General features: G+C 52.9%; 1 protein-coding gene across 1 annotated transcript in view; it reads right to left on the reverse strand.

Annotated features, from left to right (window-relative positions):
• The window catches only part of LOC120243457 (transmembrane protein 132D-like), a 542,185-nt gene extending 522,436 nt beyond the window's left edge, over positions 1–19,749 (reverse strand). Inside the window, exon 1 of the mRNA XM_039249585.1 lies at positions 19,671–19,749. Within this exon, the coding sequence (XP_039105516.1) occupies positions 19,671–19,749 (79 nt within the window). The remainder of the gene's footprint in view (positions 1–19,670) is intronic.
• Positions 19,750–26,107: the final 6,358 nt, after the last annotated feature.

The raw sequence follows: 26,107 nt of genomic DNA on the forward strand, positions 1-26,107 counted from the left end.
CCTGGGTGGCTCAGTCAATTAAGCATCTGACTCTTGATTTCAGCTCAGGTCATGATCTCATAGTTCGTGAGTTCAAGCCCCTCATTGGGTTCTGTGCTGACAGTGCAGAGCCTGCTTGGTATTCTCTCTCCCGCCTCCCCGCTGCCCCTCCCCTGCTCATGCTAATTCTCTCTCTCTCTCTCAAAAAAATAAATAAACAAACATTAAAAAAACACAGATTGAGGGGCGCCTGGGTGGCTTAGTCGGTTAAGCGTCCGACTTTCCGACTTTCGCTTAGGTCATGATCTCGCGGTTCGTGGGTTCGAGCCCCGCGTCGGGCTCTGTGCTGACTGCCAGCTCGGAGCCTGGAGCCTGTTTCAGTCTGTGATTCCCTCTCTCTCTGACCCTCCCCTGCTCACGCTGTCTCTCTCTCCTATAAATAAATAAAACATTAAAAAAAAAAAAAAAAAAAACCACAGATTGCTGTAGTGGATATAAAAGCAACACCCACTCATATGCTATCTATAGAAAACATACTATAAAGATATTAACTAATAAAGAAAAAAAAAGATGGGGAAAAATAGGAAAATATACCATGCAAACAGTAACAAAAGAATAGAAGTAGCTATATTGAGATGAGAAAAAAAGGAGACTCCCACATAAGCCATAATACAGGGGGGTAGAGAGGTATTATATGTTTGTAAAGGGGCCAATTCACCTACAATACATAGCAATCCTAAATGTATCTGCATTTAACAAAAGAACTTCAAAACTATATAAAGCAAGAACTTGCAGAACTAAAAGGAGAAACAGAAAAATCCAAAATTATATTTGGAGAGTCAACACTCCTCTCTTAGTTATGAAAGGAAGAGAAAATCAGTAAGAATTTAGAATATCTGGATAACACTATCAACCAAGTAACCTAACTGACAGCTGCAAGGCACTGTGTTCAACAAACGCAGTAATATAATATTCTTTTAAAAAATGTAAGGAGCATTTAGCAAGACAGACCTTAGTCTGGGGCAAAACACTCAAACGTGTAAACAAACTGACATTCTACAAGGTTTGTTCCTGACCAAATTGGGATTAAACTAGAAGTCAGTATCAGAAAGGTATCCATGAAATCCTCAAATATTTCAAACGTAAACAACAAATAAAACATGGGCCAAAAGGAAATCCCAAGAGAAACTAGGGTAAATCACTGTAAATTATATGAAAATAAAAGTTTGAGGGGTAGAGCTAACTCAGTACTTAAGAGGAAAATGTATAGCATTAGGTGCTTTTACCAGAAAAAGAAGAAATGTCTCAGAAAATGATCTAACTTTCCATGTGAAGAAACTAGATTTTTAAAAAAGAAGAAAAATATTAAAATATTTTAATTTTTAATTTTAAAATTATTTTAATTTTAAAACATTAAAATCAAAGCCACGTGAAATAATAAAAATAAGACTATAAATTAATAAAAATGGGGGAAAAGAAAAAATACATGAAAAGTGAAAACAAGTTCTTTAAAAAGACTCGTAAAATTCATAAACCTCTACTCAGACTGACCAAGAACAAGGAGAGAAAAGAAACAAATTGCTAATGGCAGGAACGAAACTGAGGACATCACTACAGATCTCACGGTCAGGAATGGGCAGATAAAGCAATATCGTGAACATTATTCCCATAAATATGACAATTTAGATACAATGGACCAACTCATCAGAAAACCATAAACTACTAAAACTCACTCCTTATAAAATAGGTAATGTGAATAGTCCTAAAACCATTAAATAATGTAAACAGTCCTAAAACATTTTAAATTTAAAAGCTTCTTAAAGGGGAAAAAAAAAAAAAAAAACCCTCCAGACCCAGGCAGTTTCACCGGAAGACTCAAACTGGACATCTGAAGAAGCAGCACACTGAATTTACACAGTCTTTCCCAGAACACAGAACAGAAGGGAACATTCCATGTCTCATTCTAGAACATGACTCTGACACCAAAACTAGTCAGACATTTAAAAAAAAAAAAACTGTAGAAAAGAGTTTAGACACAAACCCCCCCAATATTAGAAAATCCAAGACAGCAATATATAAAAAGAATTATAGCATGACTAAGTTGAGTCTTGGTGCAAGAAATATAGGCGATTCAATATCTGAACGCCAACATAATCTGCAGTATCAACAGGCGAATTAAGAAAAATCACGCGATCATGGTACTGACATGATAAAAGGGTTGGACAAAGTTCAATACTCATTTATGATAAAACCTCTCAACACATAAGAAACAGAGCAGAACTTCCTCCTCTTCATAAAAATCATCTACAAGAAACCTACATCATCATTAAAGGAATGAGACTGGAAACGGGGCAGGGATGGTGACAATTCCCACTCTTACTCCGTATCATCTGGTGGATGTGGACTGCGCAGAGGGAACGGGCTTGGGGAGGGCGGAGTCCTACAGATCATAAAGGGGGCATAAAACTATATTCATAAATGGCATGACTGACCATGCAAAGTATCCCCAAGAGTCTATCAAAAAACAAAACCAAAAGCAAGAACACACAGCTACTAAAATAAATGAGTCTGGGATACAAGGTCAATATACAAAAATCAACTGTGTCCTTATATAACTGCAATAAAGACTATAAACTCAAATCTTAAAAAGAATACTATTCACAACACACCCCAAGAACATGGGACATACTGGTATAAATCTAAAAGTCACATACAGCATCTGTATGCTGAAAATGTAACGCAGTGATGAGGAAAAGCAAAGAAAACCTAAATGAACTGTCAGATGTACCATGCTCATGGATCAGAGGAATCATTATTGTTAAGATGGCAGTTCTCATTATTACGAAGGTATATCTTCTGCTAAATCAACGCAATCCCCATTAAAATCCCAGCAGCATCTTTAAAAAAAAAAAAAAGAAATTGAGTAGTTCCAAAATATAAATTGCAAACCAAAGAACCTAGAACATCCAAAACACTTTTGAAAAAGAACAGAATTGGAGGCTTCACATTGCCTGATTTCATGATTCATTATAAAGAACAGTCATGGAGACGGGGGTCTTGGTGAACTGACAATCCAGAACATGCCTGCCCCACATACAGTTGAAGGGCCTTCACAGAAACAGAAGGCTAATTAATTTAAGAGAAAAATAACAATCTTTATGATATACTATGGCAGAACAACTGAGCATTCCTGTGCCAAAAAACCTGAAACTTAACCCAAAATGGATCACAGATCTCCATGCAAAACCCAGAACTATCACATTTCCAGGAGAATATGCTTTGTGACCTCTCGTTTGGGAAATATTTCGAAGGCAGGAAAACAAAAGCAATTTTTGGGAAGGGAAATCGGACCTCATCAAAATAAAGAAACTTGCTCTACCAAAGACCGGTTACGAGGGAGAAATGACACACTGAACACCGAGAAAAGTGATTTTCAAATCACACACATGGTAAGAGACATGTATCTAAGCCATGCAAATAATTCTCTGAAGGGAGTCAGACAGTCCACATTAGTTGCCCGTTTTAAAACAGCAAAGGATTTGATGGGCCACCTGGGTGGCTCGGTAGGTTGAGCATCTGACTTCGGCTCATGTCATGATCTAATGGTTTATGAGTCTGAGCCCTGCATCGGGCTCTGTGCTGACAGTTCAGAGCCTGGAGCTGCTTCAGATCCTCCTCTCTCTGCCCCTTCCCATGCTCACGCTCTGTCTCTCAACAATAAATAAATGTTTTAAAAAACTTTTAAACAGCAAAGTATTTGAAAAGATGCTTTACCAAAGAAAATTTACAGCATGAAAATATCAAGTGTTGGCAAGGGCATGGGTCAGCCGGAACGTGATACTTCACTGTCACAGATGCCAAGGGGTCAACCATTCTGCAAATACAGCTTGAGAGTTTCTTACACTGTTAACCACACCCTCAGCACAGTACCCAGAGGTCTACATCCTCAGGTGTTTACCTGCAAAGCAGTGGAAATGGACATTCACACCAAAACTTGTCCATAAATACTTCCAAGGGGTTTATTCACGACAGCCAACACTATCAGCAAATTTGGTGTCTTTCATCTGGCAAACAGAAACACAAACTCTGGTTTGCCAAACTGTGGGATGCTCCTCGGTGAGGAAAACAAGTGAACCCCGACATACCCGACCAGCTGGAAGAAGATCGAATGCACTGTGCTAAATGAAAGAAGCCTACCTCAAAAGGCTTACATAGAAGATTCTGGAAAAGACACAACTACAGATGAGCGGCTGCCGGTCATGACGACAGGAGGCACCAGGTGGGAAGGGCACAAGGCTCTCGGGGGTGACGGAAATGCTCTACACCTTGACTGTTACAAGACTCTCTGCATTTGCCAAAATCCACAGAACTCCACATAAAAAGGTGAACTGTACTCCACGCAGATTGACCTCAATTAACGTGATGCACACAACCCCCCAAAACTGCCTTCTCGCGGGATTCTAATGTGCACCCGGGTTTCAGAATCACTGCTGTACCTCTCGTCCACAAAAGCAGACCCCTTCCTCTGACGGCTTTGCTGCACAGCTCTCAGCCTCAGCCTCAACCTCTCATCAGGATCACTCGGGGGCCCTTTCAAAACTGCCAGTGCCCGGATCCCGGGCTCTTCGGGTGTTCCCGGCCCACGGCGTGGCTTGGCCCACGGGACGCTGAACCACAGGACGGCTGACTCGCATGTGGAGTCCAGTCTGAGAGCTCAGGCGCTAAAGACTATATTCTTCCAAGACTATTCCTCCTGAAATCCCTAAGAAAAAGGTCTTAAAACTATGTCCCCACTCACACAAATAAAAATTGATACTTATTGTTTCTTACCAGAGTTCCAATCGTTAGTTGCTAAGGACAAAGTTTCTGGTGTATTGTAAATCTTGACATTTAAAATTAAACCATTATATCACTCTCTCAAACATACCCATCGGGATATAAATAACAGAATGACTTGACACCCACCACCATCCATTTATAAAATCCATGAAAAAGTCTCCATTAACAATCAGAAATATGCTACTGTTCCTTTTTCTCCCGAACTCCTATTTCCGTTCTAGTTCCCTCACAGAACTGTATCCTAATGTAATGCACTGTAATCTCGAAAATAATGTATCCATTGTCTCACTGTACCTTTTTACAACAGAAACATATGTGGACATACACAGAACTTAAACTTTCTTGGTTCTTCTCACTGAGACAGTCTCAGGACTCAAAAAGGTCTTCAAGACGGTATTAGTACAACTATGACTTGGGCACCAAACAGCAGAAATGTATCCCATTTCCATACATAATTTTTTTTAACAAAAAGCAACTCTCCTCCCGTATATGTACCTCTTAATGCGCTGTATGGGGTGGGAGTGTTCTGCTGTCTTGATCAAAGGAATTGTCTAACTGTACGTGTGGGGCAGCGGAGATTTTAACGCCCGTAAGAAATGAATCACAGTGAGACAGGAGATGGGGGAGTACCTTTCTATCGTACAACCAAAGCTATGAGAGAGAGAGAGAGACGGAGAGAAACAGAGGGAGATGCACACAGACACAGGAGAGGAGAGGCATAACTGTAAATTTGGGGAGTCCAGGTTAAAGACTGAATACCACACCCAAACCTAGGGGAACATCATGTGTCAACTACACTCAAAAAAAATTCTGACACTTAAGAGCAAATACACGGGGCGCCTGGGTGGCTCCGTCGGTCGAGCGTCCCACATCGGCTCCCATCATGAACTCGCAGTTTGTGAGTTCGAGCCCCACACCGGGCTCACTGCGGTCAGCACAGAGCCCGCTTCGGATCCTCCATCTCTCTCGCTTGTGCTCTCTCAGTAAAATTTTAAAAATAAACATAAAAAAGCGAATGCACACAGAAGTTAAGGATCTTTAAGCTTACAACCTTTCAAACACCCCCATAAACTCCTCTCAGAAGGTCTCTGCCTTACACCCCCCCTGCATATACCCTATTTCAAGGACACTCTGCTCCAACCAAACAACGTAAACACAGCGCATTCGAGAAAACCAAGCAGTTCCTTGAGATGAAAGGTGGGAATCACACCCAAGGAGCCGCGCATGCCCACGCTGCCAGGGCCCGGGGAGATCGCAGTCAACAAACGTGGGCTGTCTATGTTTCACGTCGCCACTTTTGGTGGACACGGAGCACAGAGAAGTCGTTCTCCGCCCTACGAAACAGCACGTGCGGCCCAGGACAGTGGAGACAGGTGCAGGCCCCGTGAGCCACCGCGAAGCCGGAGCATCTGTCCTCACACGGAAACATCAGAGCTGCTCACCCACCCGGGAGGCAGGACCCGGGAGGCAGGAGAACCCACATTGTTAGGAAAACCTCTCAATTCCAATATCCTGACAGGACATTCACTGTGGCAGCCTCGTGAGACGCATCTGCAGGCCACCCACTTCCACCGGACACGCGTCCACCCAGAGCCACACCCCTGACGTTCAGAGACGACGAGCTTTTCCTCCTCCATCTGGTGAAGACATAACACACTCTATTTCTCGTTTCTACCTCCTTCAGATTCAAGAGGCTGGTGTTTAAATCTAAACTGTACCAGAATAGTAATAATGTCAAAAAGTCCTTCCTATCAAAAATCTCTTTACTGCCACCAAAACAATTCCAGGAAAATACCATGAAACAGTAAAAATGAGACACTTGGCCCCAATGCACCCTACAAGCTGTTTTCCTTTCCAAAGTTTAAATTTTTTTTATATTTATTTATTTTTTGAGAGACAGAAGTGAGCGGGGGGGTGGGGGGGCGCGCACAGAGAAAGGGAGACAAGGAATCCGAAGCAGCTCCAGGCTCTGAGATGTCAGCACAGAGCCCGACGTGAGGCTCGAACCCACAACCGTGAAATCATGGCCTGAGCCAATGTCGGACGCTCAACCGACTGAGCCCCCAGGCGCCCCTCTTTCCAAAGTTTAAATAGTAGGCTCTCTAGAATCCAGAGCACCTTGGAACCTGTGTCCCCACAGAGTGATCACGTTGCACCAACAAGAACGACAGGCGGAACTGGACTCCTTGAGGTCAAGGTCAAGCTCTGCACGGAAATCAAGAACGCTCACTTGGTGCTGTCACTGGGACCAGACGCCCAGCACGCGCTCAGCTGCGCTCCGCGTGGCCGCACGTCTATACCGCTGTCCCTTCCCAGCACGCCACTGCTCCCTGAAAATGTAGATGATCCCATCCGACCGCATCTCTCTTCCTTCTGACAGAATTCCCTGGGCTTTCGGGGACCTCACATTTCAAAATATTTGAATGCTTGTAAGAGAAGCAACTGCGTGTTTTGATGCCTGCGTTAAACAGCACATAATGCAAATATTTAATCACAGCAGTAATTTCTATTGTGCATAGTTTTTACATCTAATTAAGGACTCAGAAAAATTACAACCATTGGAAACAAAAGCTTACATTACATTGAAGCATTGGAAGGATAGAGTCACTTCTCTGGGAGGGACAGTTCTGTACAGAGAGCTGTCACCTACACAGGCATCCAAACTTCCCCGTACGGTTAAACAGTAGAGAGCACGTGAATATTCTCATATTAGGTTGAAAATGGCAAAGACCTTACGTGTAGAGTATCGCTCTTAGGCTAACCATCCAGCATCCAGGATCCCTCTGGGTAAAAGCATTCCAAATTACACGCTTCGTGCTCTCCCCCGGTTCATACCAGGTGATCCCGGTGGGTTCCCACTCCAGGCTCTGCCTGGGCCTGAGCCAATCCACCTGGCACCCATCCCACCCTCCGGGCCACAGCCAGATTCAGAGAGGCTCCTGGGGCGACGCTGCCTACGCACAGCATCCAGAAGTCTGATGGAACTGTGAAATGAAACGTCCATTCTTTTTACTGAATTTCAGGTCTGAAGATAGAATTCTGAGCAGGGAAGCATCTTGCCTAAGTGAGAAGCAGTGTCTCTAAGAACAGGAGCAATACAGTTAAAGAGGAGCAGAGAGATTCTAGGGCTTTCTGACATCACGTTCGCGCCTGGGTCAAGCCCGGCCTGATGCCAGTTACCCACAGAACTTCCGTTACAGGAACCAGCACGTTTCCTTCTCCCTTCGGGCAGAGACTGCGAGTACTCGGCAAACGTATGTGAGCTGCTCTACATTTCCTAGCCCCCCTGCAGTTAGATGGGGCCCTGTTTCTAAGTACTTGCTGGTCAATGGGATGTGCGCATTGAGTAGTGATGCCAGCTCCAAATCTGGACTTCAAATGCCTGCCACGGGGTACTCTGGTCCTCCCCCCTCCCGCGATGCCTTCCGAGGTCGTGTGCTCCAAATGGTGGAGGGAGGTCAGCTGGACTCTAAGTGAGCAAGAAACCTTTCTTAGATGAATCCACCAATCCATTTTCTTATTCCTGGGCCGTCGCTGGCCTGTCCTCACTCACGTACAGGTTAGGCAACCCCTGAGTGGGTTTCATGCCTGCAATGAAAATATGTCTAATTACAGATCACAACAAAGCGTTTTCTTCAATAAATCTCAAGTGGAGTGTTTCCATTCAACCCACAGCTTCTTGGAGACTGTCCGAGGCCTTGCTCTACATCCCAGAGGGGGCTCTTCACAGCCCAAGACCGGCTGATTTCTCCCTTTACTGCGCCTGTTAGCTGCTGGCTGAGGACAATAATCTAGAGGCCTTTGCGATGATAAAACAGAACCGTGTTTCCCCTTGAGGGTCTCCTGTTCAAACAAACACAAGGAATACCTTCAAATCCTAGAAGGCAGAGGGAACCAAAATCAAATCAGCTATTGACTGAGCACTTATTTACCAACGCCATGATAAGGAATGTCAGGCACACACAGGAAGCATTCTTGCTTCTTTCTTTTTTTAATGTTTATTTATTTGGGGGGAGGACAGAGTGTGAGTGGGGTAGGGGTAGAGAGAGAGGGAGACGCAGGATCTGAAGCAGCTCCAGGCTCTGAGCTGTCAGCACAGAGCCCGACGCGGGGCTCGAACCCACAAACCGTGAGATCATGACCTGAGCCGCAGTCGGACACTCAGCCGACTGAGCTCCGCAGGCGCCCCTCTTACTTCCTTCCCACAGTCCTCTTGGGAAGAGAAAAATAACAAGGGTGAGATACTCCACCACGACTCTCAGCAAGGTCAATGGTGTCAGAACTCAATTTTAACACAAAGCGAGTTCTTTGGATTCCAAAGACGGGAACACTTGTCACCAATTCCAGATCCCTTCGGAGCTGCCTTCTTGAGCAGAAGAGGCTACGGTCCTATTAACCGGCCCGGCAGGAACCCCCCGGAGCCAGGATTCAGGGCCGGCTCGGGTACTGGGGTAGCCCCGGGGGAGGGGCGGCATCCAGCCCCTGGGCCCGCAGATCCGGGAGCAGACCTGCTGCTGCGGCCTGGGCCCCCCCCACGCACAGCCCAGCAAACCGCCCTCCGCGGGGGATTCCACCGCAGAAGAGGCACGGTCCGCAGGACAGAGATTTCCGAAGGGTCATTCAGGGAAACCGAGGATGCATCCTTCCTCTCCACGTGATCAGAGACCGTTTCCATCCCGGCACCAAGCACACTGCCTCCCAGAGACGATGACGACCGTGCCCCCACTTCCCTGCCCCACCCTGAGGGCAGAGGTGGCTTCACACTCATTTCTGCATCCTCAGAACCTCGCTCACCGACAGGTAAACAGCAGCCGTCAGAGCCCAGGGCCCGTGGCACCCAGTGACTCCCTTGTCGGAGATAAAAACTCAGAACCGGTGGATCACAGGCTGAACTTGAATGTTCTATGCTGCATGTGGGCAGCAGAGGACTCTCAAGTGCCATCGAAGTCCCAGAACCACGGAATTCCAGCCTAGAACACCCACCTGGCTCCTGTGATTCCCTCCGGTAACGGGGGTTCCCAGACGGCATGTCCCAGAAGGGGACCGCAGCCTCCTGCCCGCCCCATTTCCTTTTCTTTCTTATTTTTTTAATTTAACCCAAGTTAGTTAACATATAGTATAATAACGGTTTCAGGAATAGAATCTAGCGGCTCATCACTTCCATACAACACCCAGTGCCCATCCCCCATCTAGCCCATCCCCCACCCACCTCCCCTCCTGCAACCCTCAGTTTGTTCTCTGCATTTAAGAGTCCCTTATGGTTTGTCTCCTTCCCTGTTTTATATTATTTTTGCTTCCCTTATGTTCATCTGTTTTGTATCTAGATACCACATATGAGTGAAGTCATATGATATTTATCTTTCTCTGACTGACTTATTTGATTTAGCATAATACCTTCTAGTTCCATCCACGTCGCTGCAAATGGCAAAAGTTCATTTTTCATTGCTGAGTAGTAGTCCACTGTGTGTGTGTGTGTGTGTGTGTGTACACACACATATATACACACATCTTCTTTATCCATTCATCAGTCAATGAACATTTGGGCTCTTTCCATACTTTGGCTGTTGTCGTTAGTGCTGCTATAAACACGGGTACATTGGGGCGCCTGGGGGCTCAGTCGATTAAGTGTCCAACTTCACCTCAGGTCACGATCTCACGGTTTGTGGGTTCAAGGCCCTGCATCGGGCTCTGTGCTGACAGCTCAGAGCCTGGAGCCTGTTTCGGATTCTGTGTCTCCCTCTCTCTCTGACCCTCCCCTACAAAGGCTGTCTCTCTCTCACACAAATAAATAAAAACATTTTTAAAAAATTTTTTTAGATAAAATAAACACTGGGGTACATGTGCCCCTTCAATTGAGCACTTTTGTATCCTTTGGATAAATTCCTAGTAGTGCAATTACTGGGCCGTAGGGTCGTAGTTTACTTTTTTGAGGAAGCTCCACACTGTTTTCCAGCGTGGCTGCACCAGTTTGCATTCCCACCAACCGTGCGCGAGGAAGTTCTAGTTTTCCCGTCTCCACATCCTCGCCAGCACCTGCTGTTTCCAGAGTCCTCTTAAACACATTTTCTTAACGCAGTTTCCTTGTCCCTCCTACCCCGAAACCACTGTCCCTCTATGTCTGAGTCACCTGCTGACTAATGACCGAGGCCCCGGGTCGCAGCCGTCTTCACAAAGCGTGCCCGCGGAGTGCTCGCCGTGAACAAGTCCGGGCCTTCCTCTCTGGCCGTGGCCTGTGCAGCCCCCCAGCCTCCAGGAGCCGAAGCACCGGGCCCTGACCACACGTGGGAAAACAGAGCCTGGGGCCCTGGGGGCCACCTCCCCAAAGAGCGGTGACTGTCTGCACTGAGAACGGTTTCCAGCGACACCCAGGCACTCAGCAAAGCTCGTGGTGCCACAGCCGCGGACACCTGCCGTCCCCAAGGGCACCACGGTCCGACCAAACCGATGCTCAGGAGTCACGGGCACCTGCGCGACAAGGCAGGGCTTCCGGAAGCAGCACGGCGGCAGGTGCTCCTCTGCTACTCGCCAGGGACTAAACCGCCGCACACCGACCTAAGAAAGTCACTCAAAGCAAAAATTATGCACAAGGAGAATTATTCCCTGAGGACAGGGGAAAACAAGAAATCTTGGAAAAGCCCAGCAAGAGCTCAAACCTTTCAGTCATGACGCATACATTACAAGGACATTCACAGCAGGGTTTGTTTGTTTTTTCCAATTTTTTAATGTTTTTTTTTTTATTTTTGAGAGAGAGCATGAGCAGGGGAGGGGCAGAGAGAGAGGGAGACACAGGATCTGAAGCAGCTCCAGGCTCCGAGCTGTCAGCACAGAGCCCGACGCGGGGCTTGAACTCACGAACCGCGAGATCATGACCTGAGCCGAAGTCGGATGTTCAACAGACTGAGCCACCCAGGCGCCCCAAGTTCACAGCAGGCTTTTAAAACATGAGGAAGTATTTATGTAAACATGAACTCAAAAGAGTCCAGAACACGAGCTGCGTGTAGCCCCTATAGTATGAACACAATGGTTTTAAAAATCCACGGAAAACAGCTACGATGAGACGCATCAAAATAGGAAACGGCCGTCCTTGGGCAATGAGACTGTGTTGAGCCCTCCCTCATCTCAAAACTCATCTGAAGTAGCTCACAGGGAATAAGCAGGCGAGGAAGCACAGAGAAGAGGAGAGAAGGCAGCGGGACGACCAGATAAAGGCAAGGAGAGAGCAATGTGAGAGGTGTGGCCCCTCAGCTCCTAAGCTTACAAAGTGCAAATGTGGCTCAGAAGAGCCCTGGGGGTTAGAGACAGGCAGTTAGAAACTCACTTACAAAATTCATGGTGTTCACAGGATAAAGTGCAAACCATTTCTCAGGATAAACACAGCTTTTTTTTTTTTCTCCCCTCCCACCCTCCCGCCCAGTACTACGACCTGAGAACTATTTCTCACTTAGGAAAGGGATCGTGCTCTAACAGACAAAGTCCTTACACGGCCGCCCCTGGCGCGGTACACCCACCCCACAGGCTAGACGGTTCCCTCGCTGGACACGGCACCTGCCGTCCGCGAAGCGAGCGGCGACCCTGTGCCCGGGATGCTAGCGCTCACCTGGGACAGACGGGCTCGGGGCCCCGGGATGCGACCCCGCAGACTGTGCTCAAGGCTGACCCCCAGCCGTCCTCCGCCATTGAGCGTCCGGACCCGCCAGGCCTATTCTTCACCGTGTCCCCGGGGGCGCCAGACACAACGCCACCCTCAGTCCCCAACCTCAGCGAGCCAGAAATGCCTGTTTCTTCCTCTTGATGGCATGGACTTCATGTCTGTCTGGAGCCCTCGTTTCACCCAGGAGCCAAACAGCGGCCCCGTCAGCACACCCCATAGCGACTCCAGCGACCAGGTCTAGGTTCTGGAAGCCCAGCAAAGCAGAAGGGCTCATTCCCACTACAGACTTCGCCGTGTGTCCAGACGCCACCTGGTCTCCTGTGCGTGGACCACACGGGCCATAGCTGCACCTCCACGGTCTTTTTTTTTTTTTTTTAATGTTAGTTTATTATGAGACAGAGAGAGAGACAGAGCATGAGCAGGGGAGGGGCAGAGAGGCTCTGAAGAGAATCTGAAGCAGCTCCAGGCTCTGAGCTGTCAGCACAGAGCCCGATGCGGGGCTCAAACAAGTGGACCTCAAGATCATGACCTGAGCTGAAGCTCAACCGACTGAGCCCCCCAGGCGCCCCAACAGTCACGGTCTTGACCTCAGGGCTTCCTGAGCCTCGTTTGCACCACACCGGGCCGGGCAGGGAAACGTTTGCGACTCCCAGCACCCCTGGGGAGCGCCCTGCCTGCTCGCGGCACACAGGCGTCTGCTCTGCACGTCCCCCTGACACGCAGGGCACGTGGTCCACACCTGGGGCTCCTCAGTGCACCTGGGAGGCCTCGCGTGGTCTCCTCCACCGATGGCACACGGTGGCTCAGAGCATCTCAGCTCAGCGGTGCCCTCTCTCTCCTCGCCCCCTGAGGAAGGACAGACGGACCAAGAAGTCGTGCCTGTCAACATACGTTCTTCCGAGGCTCTGGTCTGTTGCTAGACGGCGGCTCTTGGGGCCAAACGGCGGGCATGAGGCTCTTCTGTCTCGTGCTTTCTGCTGCAGCGAGAGCGGGGGCTGCCACGTGACCCCAGCCTGAAGAGGGGGGTGCGGGGTGACCGGGAAGAGGGCCAGGCGGGGAATCCGCAACATGGACTCAAGGCCTCACTGCACTGTGCTAAGTGAGAGGGGGTCAAACGCCCTGCACCCCGGCCGGCTATGTGCTTGCCGCAGCGCCCGCCTGCCCGGACGGCTGTCCTGGGGAGACGCACACACGACGACCGTCGTCTCGTCTACGTCGTGAGCCTGCCCAGGGTTCCCCCACCGCCGTGCGGACTCGCCGTCTCTCACAGCTACAGAACGTGGCGTCACCCAGAGCTAAAAGCCCTGAGGCTGCCTGTCTGCTCACACGTGTGTCTGAGCCTCCATTCACACGCTTTACTTCGGGGACAGAAGGAAGGACGTCTGCATCCTCTCTGCGCTTCTTCACCTCGGCCATTCTTGTCCCATCTGCTCCGACAATATGTACTCGAACCTCGTTTCCAACGCACGTCGGAGTTTATTTACCCTGAAGTCCGCGGACCTGCCTCCTTTGCAGATTGGTACACAGTTTGGGAAGCGGCGGGGTGCCGTGGGCGATATTTCTGCACGAAAGGAACCCTTAAACCCAGCGTCCAGTAACAACAGTGGAGGAATCAGCTGCGGGCTGTCGGGTGCCCCTCATAACTTCCCAGAGGAGGTATGTTCTGAGCCTCTGGTCTCACGCAGGGATGAGCCGTGGCGGGTGCCAGCGGCCACCACCTCCCCGCACCCGAGCCCCACACGACTCCGCAGCTCGATCGAGCTCGTGGCCTGGCATCCACATCAACCTCACCGATCCACGCGTTCCCAGGACACCCAATCTCCTCTCGAAAGCAAATCGATACACACGTGGCTGCCTTCCTCCTACACGCTTCTTCCTCTTCCTTTACCTTTTCCCTAAAGAGCCACCCCCGCGCCGGGTCCTGGAGGCCACGGCCGGGTCCTCTCCCCGCCCCAGGGCCCAAGCATGCTGGTGAAGTTCATTATGCGAGTTAGAGTGTCAGTTAACCCTTTGTGACAGGCTGGGAATTAAAAATCTATATTGTAAGGGATTAAGAGGTACAAAGTACCAGTTATGAAGCAAATAAGTCACGGGGATGAGAAGTACAGCCTAAGGAAATCCGGTTGATGAGGCTGGAGTCAAGTCATCGACCGCGACAGGGGTGACTGCCCGTGATGGCGGTGAGCGCGGAGTCACGCACACAGCAGTCGACTGGCAGTGCTGTCCGCGCGAAACCCCCACTCGCCTCGACAGGGAACGTTAGGACACAAGATAAATAAAGCAACTACTGAAGACACGATCAAAAGTCCACATCTTAGCCCATTTCGGTACCACTTCCGATTGCTGCCAGAAAAATTCGGGCTGAGGAGCTTACAGACTAGGATGCGCTTTTACCCATCTGTCCAACACGGCTTTGAACTTACACGTGCATGGTTTTCGGTAACTACAGTTTTGTCCTGAAAACGTACTGCGTCGCGGTCTCTCTGACAACCTTCTCCTGGCTCCAGCCTGCTTTGCTGTACGAATGCGGTAAGTGCCGCACAGAACGTGCGAAATCCGTGCTCGTCGACGGGGCTTCCAGAAAACGCCAGACTATCATTCGCTGTCAGATCTGCGGAGTCAGAGTTTTAAGCGGAGCTTTTACCACGCAGGGTGGAGGTCGGCACCCCACCCTCTCTGCTGTTCAAGGGACGGCTGTGCGGAGCGCCAACCACACACAAGGCTCTGAGCTAAAACCCAAACGGAGGCCTCTCTGTGCTGAACGGTCAGCAGGTCTGGCAGCACATGTGAAGGGACCCGTGTTTAGTTACCACATATAAACCACCAGCGGCCAAGGGTGTGGGGACCTCTCAGAGTTCAGACCCTGCCACTTCCTGCTTGTGAGATCTTCTCTGAGCCTCAAGTTCTGCATCTATTAAATGGACTTAATAACAAACTCCACCCAGTTAGGTTCAACTGAAAATTCTCCCAAAACATCCTTGTCCTTAATCACTCAGCACAGTGGCCGTACAGTAATTACTCCCCAAATCAGCTGTTACTATTACTGACCAAAGTATTTCCTACAACGCTCTGAATTACGGGAAGAAAAAAAAAACAAAAACAAAACAGGATGGAATAATTTAATCATCAAAGTTTCTTTTACGGGGACTGCACAGTCTTTTATTTATTTTTTTTTTTTTTTTGCACAGTCTTGAGCATAGCTGAAAACTGATTACAGCTTTGCATGGTCCAAAGAAACATACTATGTACTGAAAAAAATCGAGGCTACGTAGAAAACTATATAAAACATGGCCGCTAGAGGAACTTAAAATTTGGGACAGGAGACGGCACAGAATTTTAGAATGGAACCCCCAGAACAGGCTGATAAACAAACATGCAAAAGATATCTGTGTCCAAATCCCTTGCACCCCTGAAGGTCACCTCATGGGGGGGGGGGGATGGGAGAGGGGTCTTTGCAGATATGACTGAACAAGATGGGAGATGATGCGGATTGTTCTGGTCCCACCCCCACCCCCGCCACAGAAGTGCATGATTCTAAAAGGAGGCGGCGGGACTGGACACACAGACACACAGACGAGCGGATGTGGGACCCGAGCAGAGAGGCGGGAGCCACCAGCCTGGAAGGCTGTAGAGACGCCGCCGGTAGGCAGGCAAGGTCCGCGGGCCGGCGGCCACCGGAGGCTGGACCAGGCAGGACACGATTCTCCCCCGGAGCCTTCAGCTGACGCCTCGATTCCAGCCCCGCGGTATTAAGTTTGGACATCGAGCTTCCAAAACTGTGAGAGTAAGTTTCTGCGTTAAGTCACCGTCTGCGGTAAGCTGTGACGGGAAGACGGATGGAAGGGAGGGAGGGAGGGAAGAAAGATGGATGAATGGACGACGACCGGTTGAATAAACGGAGGAGAGGCTAAGCGCGGAGAAGACGTGGAAATACAGGGTGGTGTAAGCTTCTGCAGTTGGGTATTTTTGCCGTTTTTACTTTGTTTTTCATTTTTCCTTGGCTTTCAAAATGGAACTAAATTAAACAGACCCTCATACTTGGAATTCTACCTTTCTTTGCACGTAAGTCTTTGTCATAAAACCACATTTATTGTTTACCTTTTTTAATTCAGAGAAAATGAAAGTTAACGATGCCCCTGTCCCCCAACCCTTTAATGCTGACGTTGTTTAAATGTAAGCAACGGAATCTCACTATGTCCCTGCCACAGGCCCCAACCAGGTCCCTCCCCTCCAAGCCAGGGCAAGGGGTGGCTGTACTGGACTTCTCCTCAACATTCCCTGCACAGACGTGGGGCTCTGCCACCCGACGCCCCTCTCTGGTCCTGAGACGGCTCACATCCCTGCGGCTCCCCCCACCAGGCCCCTGGGGTCGCGGGGTGTCTGCTTCCCACCGTGTACAAGCGAACCCACTCCGGAGGACGCAGGTATAAGTCACGACAAGCAGCCTCGGTGTGGGGACCTTCCTGTGCTCAGGAAAACTGCCCACTCCCTGCCCACCTCCTGTGTTCTTATTCCTTGGTCTTGTTCGCCCCCGCTTTCCATACCGCTGACACCCCCCAAAATGAACAGCAGGGTATAAAAACACAGTCCTGGGTCACATCAACTTCCCAACAAAACGAGATCTATGTGTAAGACACAAGCTCTCTGGCAACCGGATATGGCCATTCTCCAGGAAGCTCTGGACCAGAGGACAAGGTGGCGGTCACTTACTGATCTCATAAAATCGCCTCTAGGTCCCCGGGGATAGACGTACAAACAATGGAGGCACGGGGGGGGGGGGGCGGGGGCGCTCAGTTGAGTTGAGCATCCAACTTCCGCTCAGGCCATAATCTCACCATCCATGACTTGGAGCCCCGCGTCGGGCTCTGTGCTGACGGCTCGGAGCCTGGAGCTGCTTCACATTCTGTGTCTCCCTCTCTCTCTCTCTCTCTCTCTCTGCCCCTCCCCTGTGCACACGCTCTTTCTCCGTCTTTCCCAAGAATAAATAAACAATGAAAAAAGTTTTTTATAAAGAAGTACAAACAATGAAGTTTTATTTTTATTCACTTTTCAAACGATCTATTGAAGAGTAGGTCTGTGCTGTGACCAATCACTCCTGCCCATGAAACGTGAAGTTTTAGCACATCGGCCTCGAGTTAAAATGTGCATTTCTGTTCATTCAAGGGTTCATATTTGGAAAGAATGAGAGCAATGCAGTAACAACAACAACCCGCTACAGCAGATATTTACTATATGGAAGTAATCTCTGTTTTTTCATCGGCCCCACACCCACCGGGCACCGCGGGCTATGTGCGCGTGTCCGCGTGTGTGCGTGTGCAGACCCCTATTTCTGCTTCCAATTAAAATCTTTTAAAACAGAGTCCATGTTGGATGTCAGGCTGGTTTAAAACTTTCAGGTGGTCAAGGAATCTTAGGGGAGACAGTGATGTGCACACACTTGAGACAGAACGAGCCATCCCTGCATTTAGAAATCACATCCACACAGGAAATTTTATAGCACATGATGGCATCGGGGGCGGGGGGCTCACACATTTTCCTGTCCTCCTCCGGTATATTGGGAAAAATAGCCGAAGAACCGACCTCGGGCTCAGCACTGTGCTCGCGGCTGTAGGAAAACCCGCACAACCCTGACTCGCTTCTGACCAGTGTGGCCGAGTCATGGTCTCTACATTCAACACACAAAACGTGCCGCATCCCGGGCTGAGGCTCACAGACCTCCGCCTCGCAGAGGCCCTGCTTTCAAAGGCCATTCTTCAGGGTTTCCACTTGAAAAAGTTCACCGGCATCGGGAAAATACAGTTTTCTTCAACACTGCTCCATCTAATAAATCAGTAACAGGGCCACATACATACCCGAGGAACCGTGAGAGTTAAGTCATATTTACTCAGCTATTCTGGCCCTTCCTTGATAACATAAAAACAGAGAAGCCTCTTCCTATTAGAAAATCAAGTGACAACCAATAAAAATCCATGCCTCACAGCGATACGCGAGACCGCTGGGCTGCTGTGGCCTTGAATTGGGTTTTTTTTTAACCTCACGTCTGCCTGGGTTGGATTCACTGAATTCATCAACCTTTTCTTGGGTTCGGCGTGCACATCACAAATCCCGGAGGCTCTGGTCCTCAGGATGGCTCCAAGTCCTAACGAGGAGCCGCGAACCCACTCCAGCAGCACTCGAAAAGCCGGCGGGTGAGCAAGGCTCCTGTCCCTCAACCACAGCACACACAGACCGCAGCCGGGGACCCAGGGGACGGTCCCTTGGCACCATCAGGTGCCAGGCCCCCCCCACCTCCGGGATGCGGGAGGAGCTCACGGAAGAAAATCCCTGTCATCAGAAGGCTCTGTGGTGACAAGTGGCTTTGAAGTTTCTGAGCTCGCATCTCGGAAATCTTTTCAGAAAAAAACCTCTGTTTACTGGGATCTGGGGCACACCCTGGAGACCGGTGAGAACCTCCCCTTTGCTGCTCACAGGTCTCCCTGCAGGAGAGCGGCGCCGGGAGGGAACGGCTCCCGAGTACAGAGTCCGGATCAATAAGGAGAAGGGATTGCTGGTACTTTCCACAACCTCCTGCGGGAAGCACGTAATTCCTCTTCAAGGAATTAGCGTCCTGAGCCTGCGAACCGGCTGCTCCAGGCGCTGTGGGTGCCGGAAGGGGCAGGGGCGCGCGGGGCAGGGGCCCCGCCGGAGAAGTCGGCCGACAAGTTGCGGTGTGAACTCCGCGGCGAGGCCGTGCGGCCGCCCCGCAGGACACCCCTCCCCGCGGCCTCGGGGGAGGTCGGGTCACTCCGGGGGCCACGCGCCGCGGCCGCGTTTTCGGCAGCCTTCCAGGCACCAAACGCATTCCCACACCCAGGAGGGCTCTGGAGCGGCCTCCTCGCAGCTCGGCGCCGGCAGGCAACGCCAGGTGCACGTTCCAGGGCCCTTCCAGGTCCTTCCAAGCCCCCTCCCCCGACAGGCAGCCCAGCCCCACAGGGGCCCCCCTCCCCTCCCCTCCCCTCCCCGCCGCGGCCCCCTCCCCCGCCGCACGGCTATCTTTCGCCGCGTCCCTCGCCAGTCTCCCCCGGCCTCGCGGCCGAGTCCTGCCCGGGGGCGCACGCGCACGGCCCCCACGCCCTGCGTCCCGGCCACCCCAGCCACGCGCGCTCCCACACCCGCACTCCCGGCAAAGTTAGTCCCGGGCCGGAGGCGGCGGCGGCCTCACCTTTGGAGAGCAGCGCGGCCAGGCTGATGAGCACGCGGGACCAGCGGTGCCACGGCGTCCCCATCTCAGAAGGGCACATCCCGGAGACCCGCGCGCGGCTCCTCTGCTCCCGGCGCCGTCGGGGCACGCGGGCGGGCGGGCGGCCGCCGGGGCCGGGGGTGGGGGAGGCGGGCGCGGCTAGGGGCGCAAGCAGCCGCGGGGCCCTGCGCCCTCCGCCCGCCAGCCCATGGCCGGCCGGGCGACGACCGCGCGCGGCTCCGGACTCGCTCCCCCGAGGCCGGCGCGCGCCGCAAACCCCACCCCTCGCCCCCGCCGGGCGCCTCGCTCGGGTCCGCGCGGGGTCGGGCCTCCCGCTCGGCGGGCGAGGGGGCCGCCTCGGGAGCGCGGGAGCCGGCTAGCGCGCGCGGGCGGCGGGGCGGCGGGGCTGCGGCGGCGGCGGCGCGGGGGCCCCCGGCGGGCTGGCCGGGCGCGCGGGGCGGCGCGGGGCGCGCGGGCGCACGGTCCCCATGCCGCCCGCGCCCGAAGTTTGGCGGCGCCGCCCCCGCGCGCCCGGCTCCGGCCCCCGCCCGCGGCCCCGGCGCGCCGAGCGCACGGCCGGCTCTGGAGACGCGGCCCCGGCGCGCGGAGGAGCGCCCGCCGCCTCGGGGACCCGCGCGGTGGCCCCGCTCGGCCGAGACCGCATCCGGCGCGGAGCCGAGCGCCGCCGCCGCCGCCGCCGCCGCCGAGCCCTGCGCGCCTGGTGGGGGGCGGTGGGCTTCGCCTGGCGAATTTGTCTTTTTTTGAAAAGCCCCACCCTTTCGGAGTGACAGCCGTGAGCCCCAATCCGCGAGGTAGGGCCACCTCCCACCCCCGCCCCCGGTCCCGCCCGCACCGCCCTCGCCGTCCCCCCCGCTTCCCGCGGGCGCGGCTGGGAGGGGCTGCCGGAGGCGGCTGGAAACCCCGCCCGCCCGAGCCGGCCGCCCACCCCCCAACAGGTGGCGAGTCGGCCATTTGCCTCCCGTCTCCCCAAACCCCAGCGAAGGGCCAGCCCTCCGGCCTGGGGCGCCCCTCGGGCGCTCCGCCGGCCTGTGGACACGAAGGTTGCGGCAGAGGGTCCCTGGGCCGGCCCTGGGCGCCCCGACTAGTTCTGAGTGGGAGGTCCTCCGACACGCCATGGGCCCCCTGCCTCCGGGTCCCGGAATGGCCACCAAGTAGGGGACCCTAAAAGAATTCCATCTTGACCTCCCCTGGCGCACCCAGACCTGGGAATGGATGGGCGGGGTGGGGGTGGGGGGTCAACGTGGCCTTGAGGGTACGGAAGACGAGGTTCTCGGTTTGTACCTTCCTGGAGCCCTAATTAAGATAACCCCGAAACCACCGTCACTAAAGCGTCGTCCTCTGAGTTTAATCGAAGGGCCCTTGCGCTCCGTGTGAGCCTTTGAATTAACCAGATCAGAATCAGAGAGAGACAGAGAGGGAGGGGATTCTGAGTATTTGCAAACTATTGTGAAACAACAACACCCAAATCAAATGAGGAGGATTTACCCAGTAGGTAAAATCGGATCATTATCATCTGGCTAACAGAGCAACAGATGCTTTTATTCTAGGTGCTGGTGGTGGCAAAAATACACCAAAGCTTTCGGAGTTTTTAGCTTTCAAAGTGTGGGGAAGATCAGACAAGCGGGTGCTGCTCTCCCAAAGACTGTCCCTGGTGTCACTCTCAGATGTGCGATTCCTCCTGCATTTGACTGAATGTCTATCTTTCTGTTTTTCTTTCGTCTATTTCTCAAGCTTCCGCCTCTCGTCTTTGGGTCTCCTATAACATCGCAAAGAGTAAATGCAGCGAAGAACACGAGAGAAGGTGCTTCCGCACTCCTGAAGCCTGGGGAAGCGTCACCGTGGCTCGGAAAGCTCGTGAAAAATGCTGCCGAGGGCGGAGCCCACCCCCAGAGCCTCTGAGTCAGCGGTCTGGGTGGTGTTCCTAAAAGGGGCTCCAGGGGACGCTCACAGCTGGTCCCAGGAACCTCGGCCTAGTTCACTATCTCTTCCCCCCCAAGATGGGGAAACTGAGGGTTAGCCGCGTGCACGCCGGCCTCCTCACATAGCAGAGGGGAGGTCCGCGCTAAGCGTCAATTCCAGGTTGCCAGAGTCCATTTTAATGTGAAACAGGGTCTATATTTTGAGCATTTCTCAAATTTGTAGACTAGAATTAATAATCCCTATTCTTCATCAAAACCAATCGTTTTATATTCCGAAATTAAATTAAGGTGGTTTTTTTTCTTCCAGAATTGCATCATCCGATGATCTCTCATTGGGAGGAGGGGTCATTACAAAAGATTTCTCTGTGTCCTTAGGATAAAAGGTGGCCCAGGGCTTCCAGCTCTGGCCCAAAATGTGGAACTATTTCCCCGCTACGCGTAGTTGGCCAAAGTTTTCTCTACTCTTGGGTGCGGAAGCTTTGGGGGCAGCTGAAGCTCCAGAAACCTGATCGGTGGCTACAGATGAGATGTAAGCGTGGCTTCGGGGTGCGGTTGCAACTAAGACATCTTCTCTTCTGTGGGTAAGTAGCCCGGCGACTCGTGGGGGAAGCCCGGCCTTCCGAAGCCTCCGGAAGTGTGCCAGGCCGCCAGGTCCCATGCAGCCCATGCGTCCCGTGCGGGGCGCCTGCCTCGTTTCTCTCCAGTCACTTGTAAGAAATCTGCTTTCCTGCAGGACTATGACTCTGGGTTTCTTCAGGGCCATAAATCATTCTGTAAGCCTGATTTTGTCAGTAATGAAATAGTACTAATTGTTCCCGCCGTGTGGACCGTACGTTTACCTGAGGCAGTGTGGGTCCTCGTCTTTCAAGGAAACAGAACATTCTCTGAGGCAGTTTCACGGGTACTAGCTTTGAGAGTGTGGAGCCTGCTTGGGATTCTCTCTCTCCCTCTGCTCCTCCCTGCTCGCTCTTTCTCTCTCTCTCACCTCCTCCCTCTCTCTCTCCCCCCCAAAATAAATAAATAAAAATAAATTTAAAAAGAGGTACCAGCTGGTAAAGGTGGAAGGCAGTGTGGGAGGGAGTTGGACCATTGGCGGTAAAGAAGGTGCTTTCAGATCCTAACACGGGGCCTGTTTAAAACAGAACGTCCCCCCCACCCCCACCCCTACCCCCAGGCCTTCCGGTGCATCTAGGAGCAAGGCTCAAGCCTACTCAAGGCTCTGGGCTTAATTGTTGCACATTTGCAAACGACCTTGCTTTTTTTTGCAAAATAGAGGAAGCCTCTTTCTGCCCAGAGGGACACTATCTATCCGGAGTGGATTAACCTTGCCTTGCTTTTTATCCCGATTGTTATATCTCTACTTTCCCACTTTACCTTTGCTTAGTGGCATGTTTCCTTTCAAATCAACGTCGGTAAGTTTTTGAGGAGGGGGTTGACCCAAAGGGGGGGCACCACACCACCACCGATGCGGGCACACACACCGCCTGTCCCCGAACACAACCTGGGAACACGGCGGGAGGGGGGGCGGGGGGGAGGGGAAGCGCGGGAGACACTGCATGTGAGCCGCTAGCCAGTCCCTCCTTCAGGTGAAGAGGAGCCTTTGGGGATCTCTCTCTCTCTCTTTGTCCCCCCCCCCAATCTTCCCAAGTTTGTGGAACAGCCAGGAAATAGGCCGGAAAGGGCTTGTCTCTTTCAAGAGTGGGGACAGAATTGTGCTTTGGAGTTCACGGTCAGGAACACCCATGTGCTTCCTGGGGAGCCGAGGCGGGGGGGGGGGGGGGGGGGGGGAAGCATCTTCCCGGCAAGATCACCTCCTGCAGCCTTGAGGATGCTGCGCCTGCTGTTGGCCAGGACCTGTCGTTCTGTCGTTCTGTCCTTCCGGACGCAGGGATGACGGTGCTCCTCGGGCCCCTAGAAGGTGACCGATGGAATATGAGTAGAAGTGGGGAGGGTCTCTTCCAAGTCTGCTCCTCCCCCGCCAGGAGGCTCGAGGAGACCCTGTGTTTGAGCAGGAGCAGCTGTCACCAGCTGCTGAGTCCCCGTCCACCAGCCACGCAGGCCCGTGGTCCCGGGACAGAGCGCCTGCCAACCCACACGAGACTCCCAGCAGCAGACACGGCTGATTCTGTGTTAGTCACGGTGCTTCTGGATCCTTCCGGGTTCCCTTACTAATATTTACGCTGCTCCTCCACTCTCCCTGCCCCGCCCTTCCTGCCTCATCTCCGTGGGCTCCGTAAGCAGATGTCAAGAACCCAGCATGTGAGCCCCCAGGTAGCCCGTCACATCTACAGGGACGCCTCCGCGAACCTTCAGGAACAGCCTCTCCTGGGAAGGCCAGTAGCGCCAAGCCCCGTTTGCCTTGATTTCCTCATCTGGGGATCCACACAGACCCTACGTGCTCTCCTTTCACTTCTTCGCAGTCAGATGCTGTACCTCCCCCAATAAGTCCTGCACTTGACCCTGGCCGGGCCAGCCGGGGTCCTGGCTCAGGGCTGAGGACTCCGTGGGGACAGAGGCCCCTGCGGAAGGACCTCCTGGGCTGTGTGTCCTTGTCCTTCCCTGCAGCCCCTGACGGCGCCACTAGCTGTTTGCTGGATCCCACTCCCCCTGCGCAGGAGGCACAGAGGCTTCCTAAGGCGGGGGGGTCCTCACAGGCTGGGTGCCCAGTGGAGGGGGGAGTGCGGGACCCCGTACTCCGTGGAGTGGGTATTTATCACACCGCGGATCCAGCAAGTCAACAAGCCGCCAGAGCCATGTTCTCACGGGACAGACAGATGGGGAACGAGGAAGCAGAGAACGTGATACTTTAAGAAAGACCCCAGGGGACACTCAGACAGGGCCCTGTTTGCCTTGAGAGAGGTCGGGCAAGGCTTCCCTGACGAGGTGCCCTTCGAAGCCGGACGTCGCTGGCGAGAAGGGGCCTGTGTGCAGATCTGGGTCCCACCCCTGCTGCTGGAGGGACAGCGGGTGCAAAGGCCACGGGGTAGGCCCAAGCCAGAGGGTCAGGGAGAAGCCTGTGGCTGAAGCTGAGGGAGCCGGGGGAGACCCGGGGGCAGGGCACCGCGGGCTCTGAGCCCCTCCAGGGAAGCCCCACGCCTCCTCTCCTGGGCCGCGTGTGTGCCGAGGGGCCCCACGGCCGCCGGCTCTTCCTGGCGCTCGGTGCTCCCAGCCGGCTCCCACCTTCCTAATTCCTGGCCTCTCTGTTCCAGCCTGCACACACTCCATTCCGCACCTGCTCACTCAACAACGAGCCGCTGTGCCGCCTGTATGCACGCCCCGCACCGGGCTGCGCTGTCCTCGCGGGGAGGGCCGGGCCGGATCGGAGATGTGTTGGACGCACCTGCCTCTGCGGTGATCGGGGGCCAGCTCCGCGAGGCGCGAACCAGGACGCGGGCTTCCCTTTCTGCGGAGGGGCCGGCAACACAGTCAGGAGGTCGACGGGGCTGCGGGGAAGAAGGCCCGAATCCCCCCCCCGACTCCTCGGGAGCGCCAGCCACGAAGCAGGAAGGACTGGGGATTGCGGGCCGCCACCTCCATCCCGTGACGCGGCCACACGGAGAAAGGCCCTGTTGACTTTTCTGAGCCCCCCCCGAAGGCCAGTGTTTGTCACAGCCGCGGAGGGCTGGGCTCTGACCTCACAGGCGCCTCGGCTGGTGGGGGGGGGGGGGCGGGTAAAGACATCGCAGGCCCCTTGCACCATATACAAGTGCCACCCCAGGATTATTGCCGAGGAAACAGCCCCCCGGCCCTGTCCAGACCGTGACACACGGGGACCTGGTCCTGCCCTGGAGGACCCAGAGCGGCCGCGGCCACGGAAGGAAAGGCTTTGCTGGAAATCTGTGGAGCTTCCGACATCAAAGAGGCCTGTTGTCGCATGCGAACGTGTAACAGCTTCAAAGCTGAAATCTGGGGACATTTTCAATGGCCTAATTTGGAAGTGACTTAAGGGTGCTTCGGGCAATAAACAGACGGAAATGGTAACGCTGGGAATGCTTCTGGCTTAGAAGAACTTGATTTTCCCTCCTATCGAAAGTCCTCCATGTCCGCCGCGTGAATTATGTGTACGCTCCAATTTCTCCCAGAAAGCGAAACTTCCCTAACGGTATAGATGTGTGTGCCTGGGACTTCAATGACGGGAGAGGGGAGACTGGCTGGTGCCCCCTTCCCTCCTCACAGACGCACTGGTCGAGGGCGGGACGGAGGGCCCCCACCTCCACACGGTCCCCAAAACCTTCTGAAGACTATTTCTAACAATTCATTTTTTTAAAATGTTTTTTAATGTTGTTTTTTTTTTCTGAGACAGAACGAAACAGCATGAGCAGGGGAGGGGCAGAGAGAGGGAGACACAGAATCAGAAGCAGCTCCAGGCTCCGAGCTGTCAGCACAGAGCCCGACGCGGGGCTCGAACCCCATGAACCGCAAGATCGTGACCTGAGCCAAAGTCAGACGCTCAACCGACTGAGCCCCCCAGGCAGCCCC

The sequence above is a fragment of the Hyaena hyaena genome, unplaced genomic scaffold, assembly GCF_003009895.1.
Source record: "Hyaena hyaena isolate Hyena2069 unplaced genomic scaffold, ASM300989v1 scaffold_343, whole genome shotgun sequence".
NCBI lineage: Eukaryota > Metazoa > Chordata > Mammalia > Carnivora > Hyaenidae > Hyaena > Hyaena hyaena.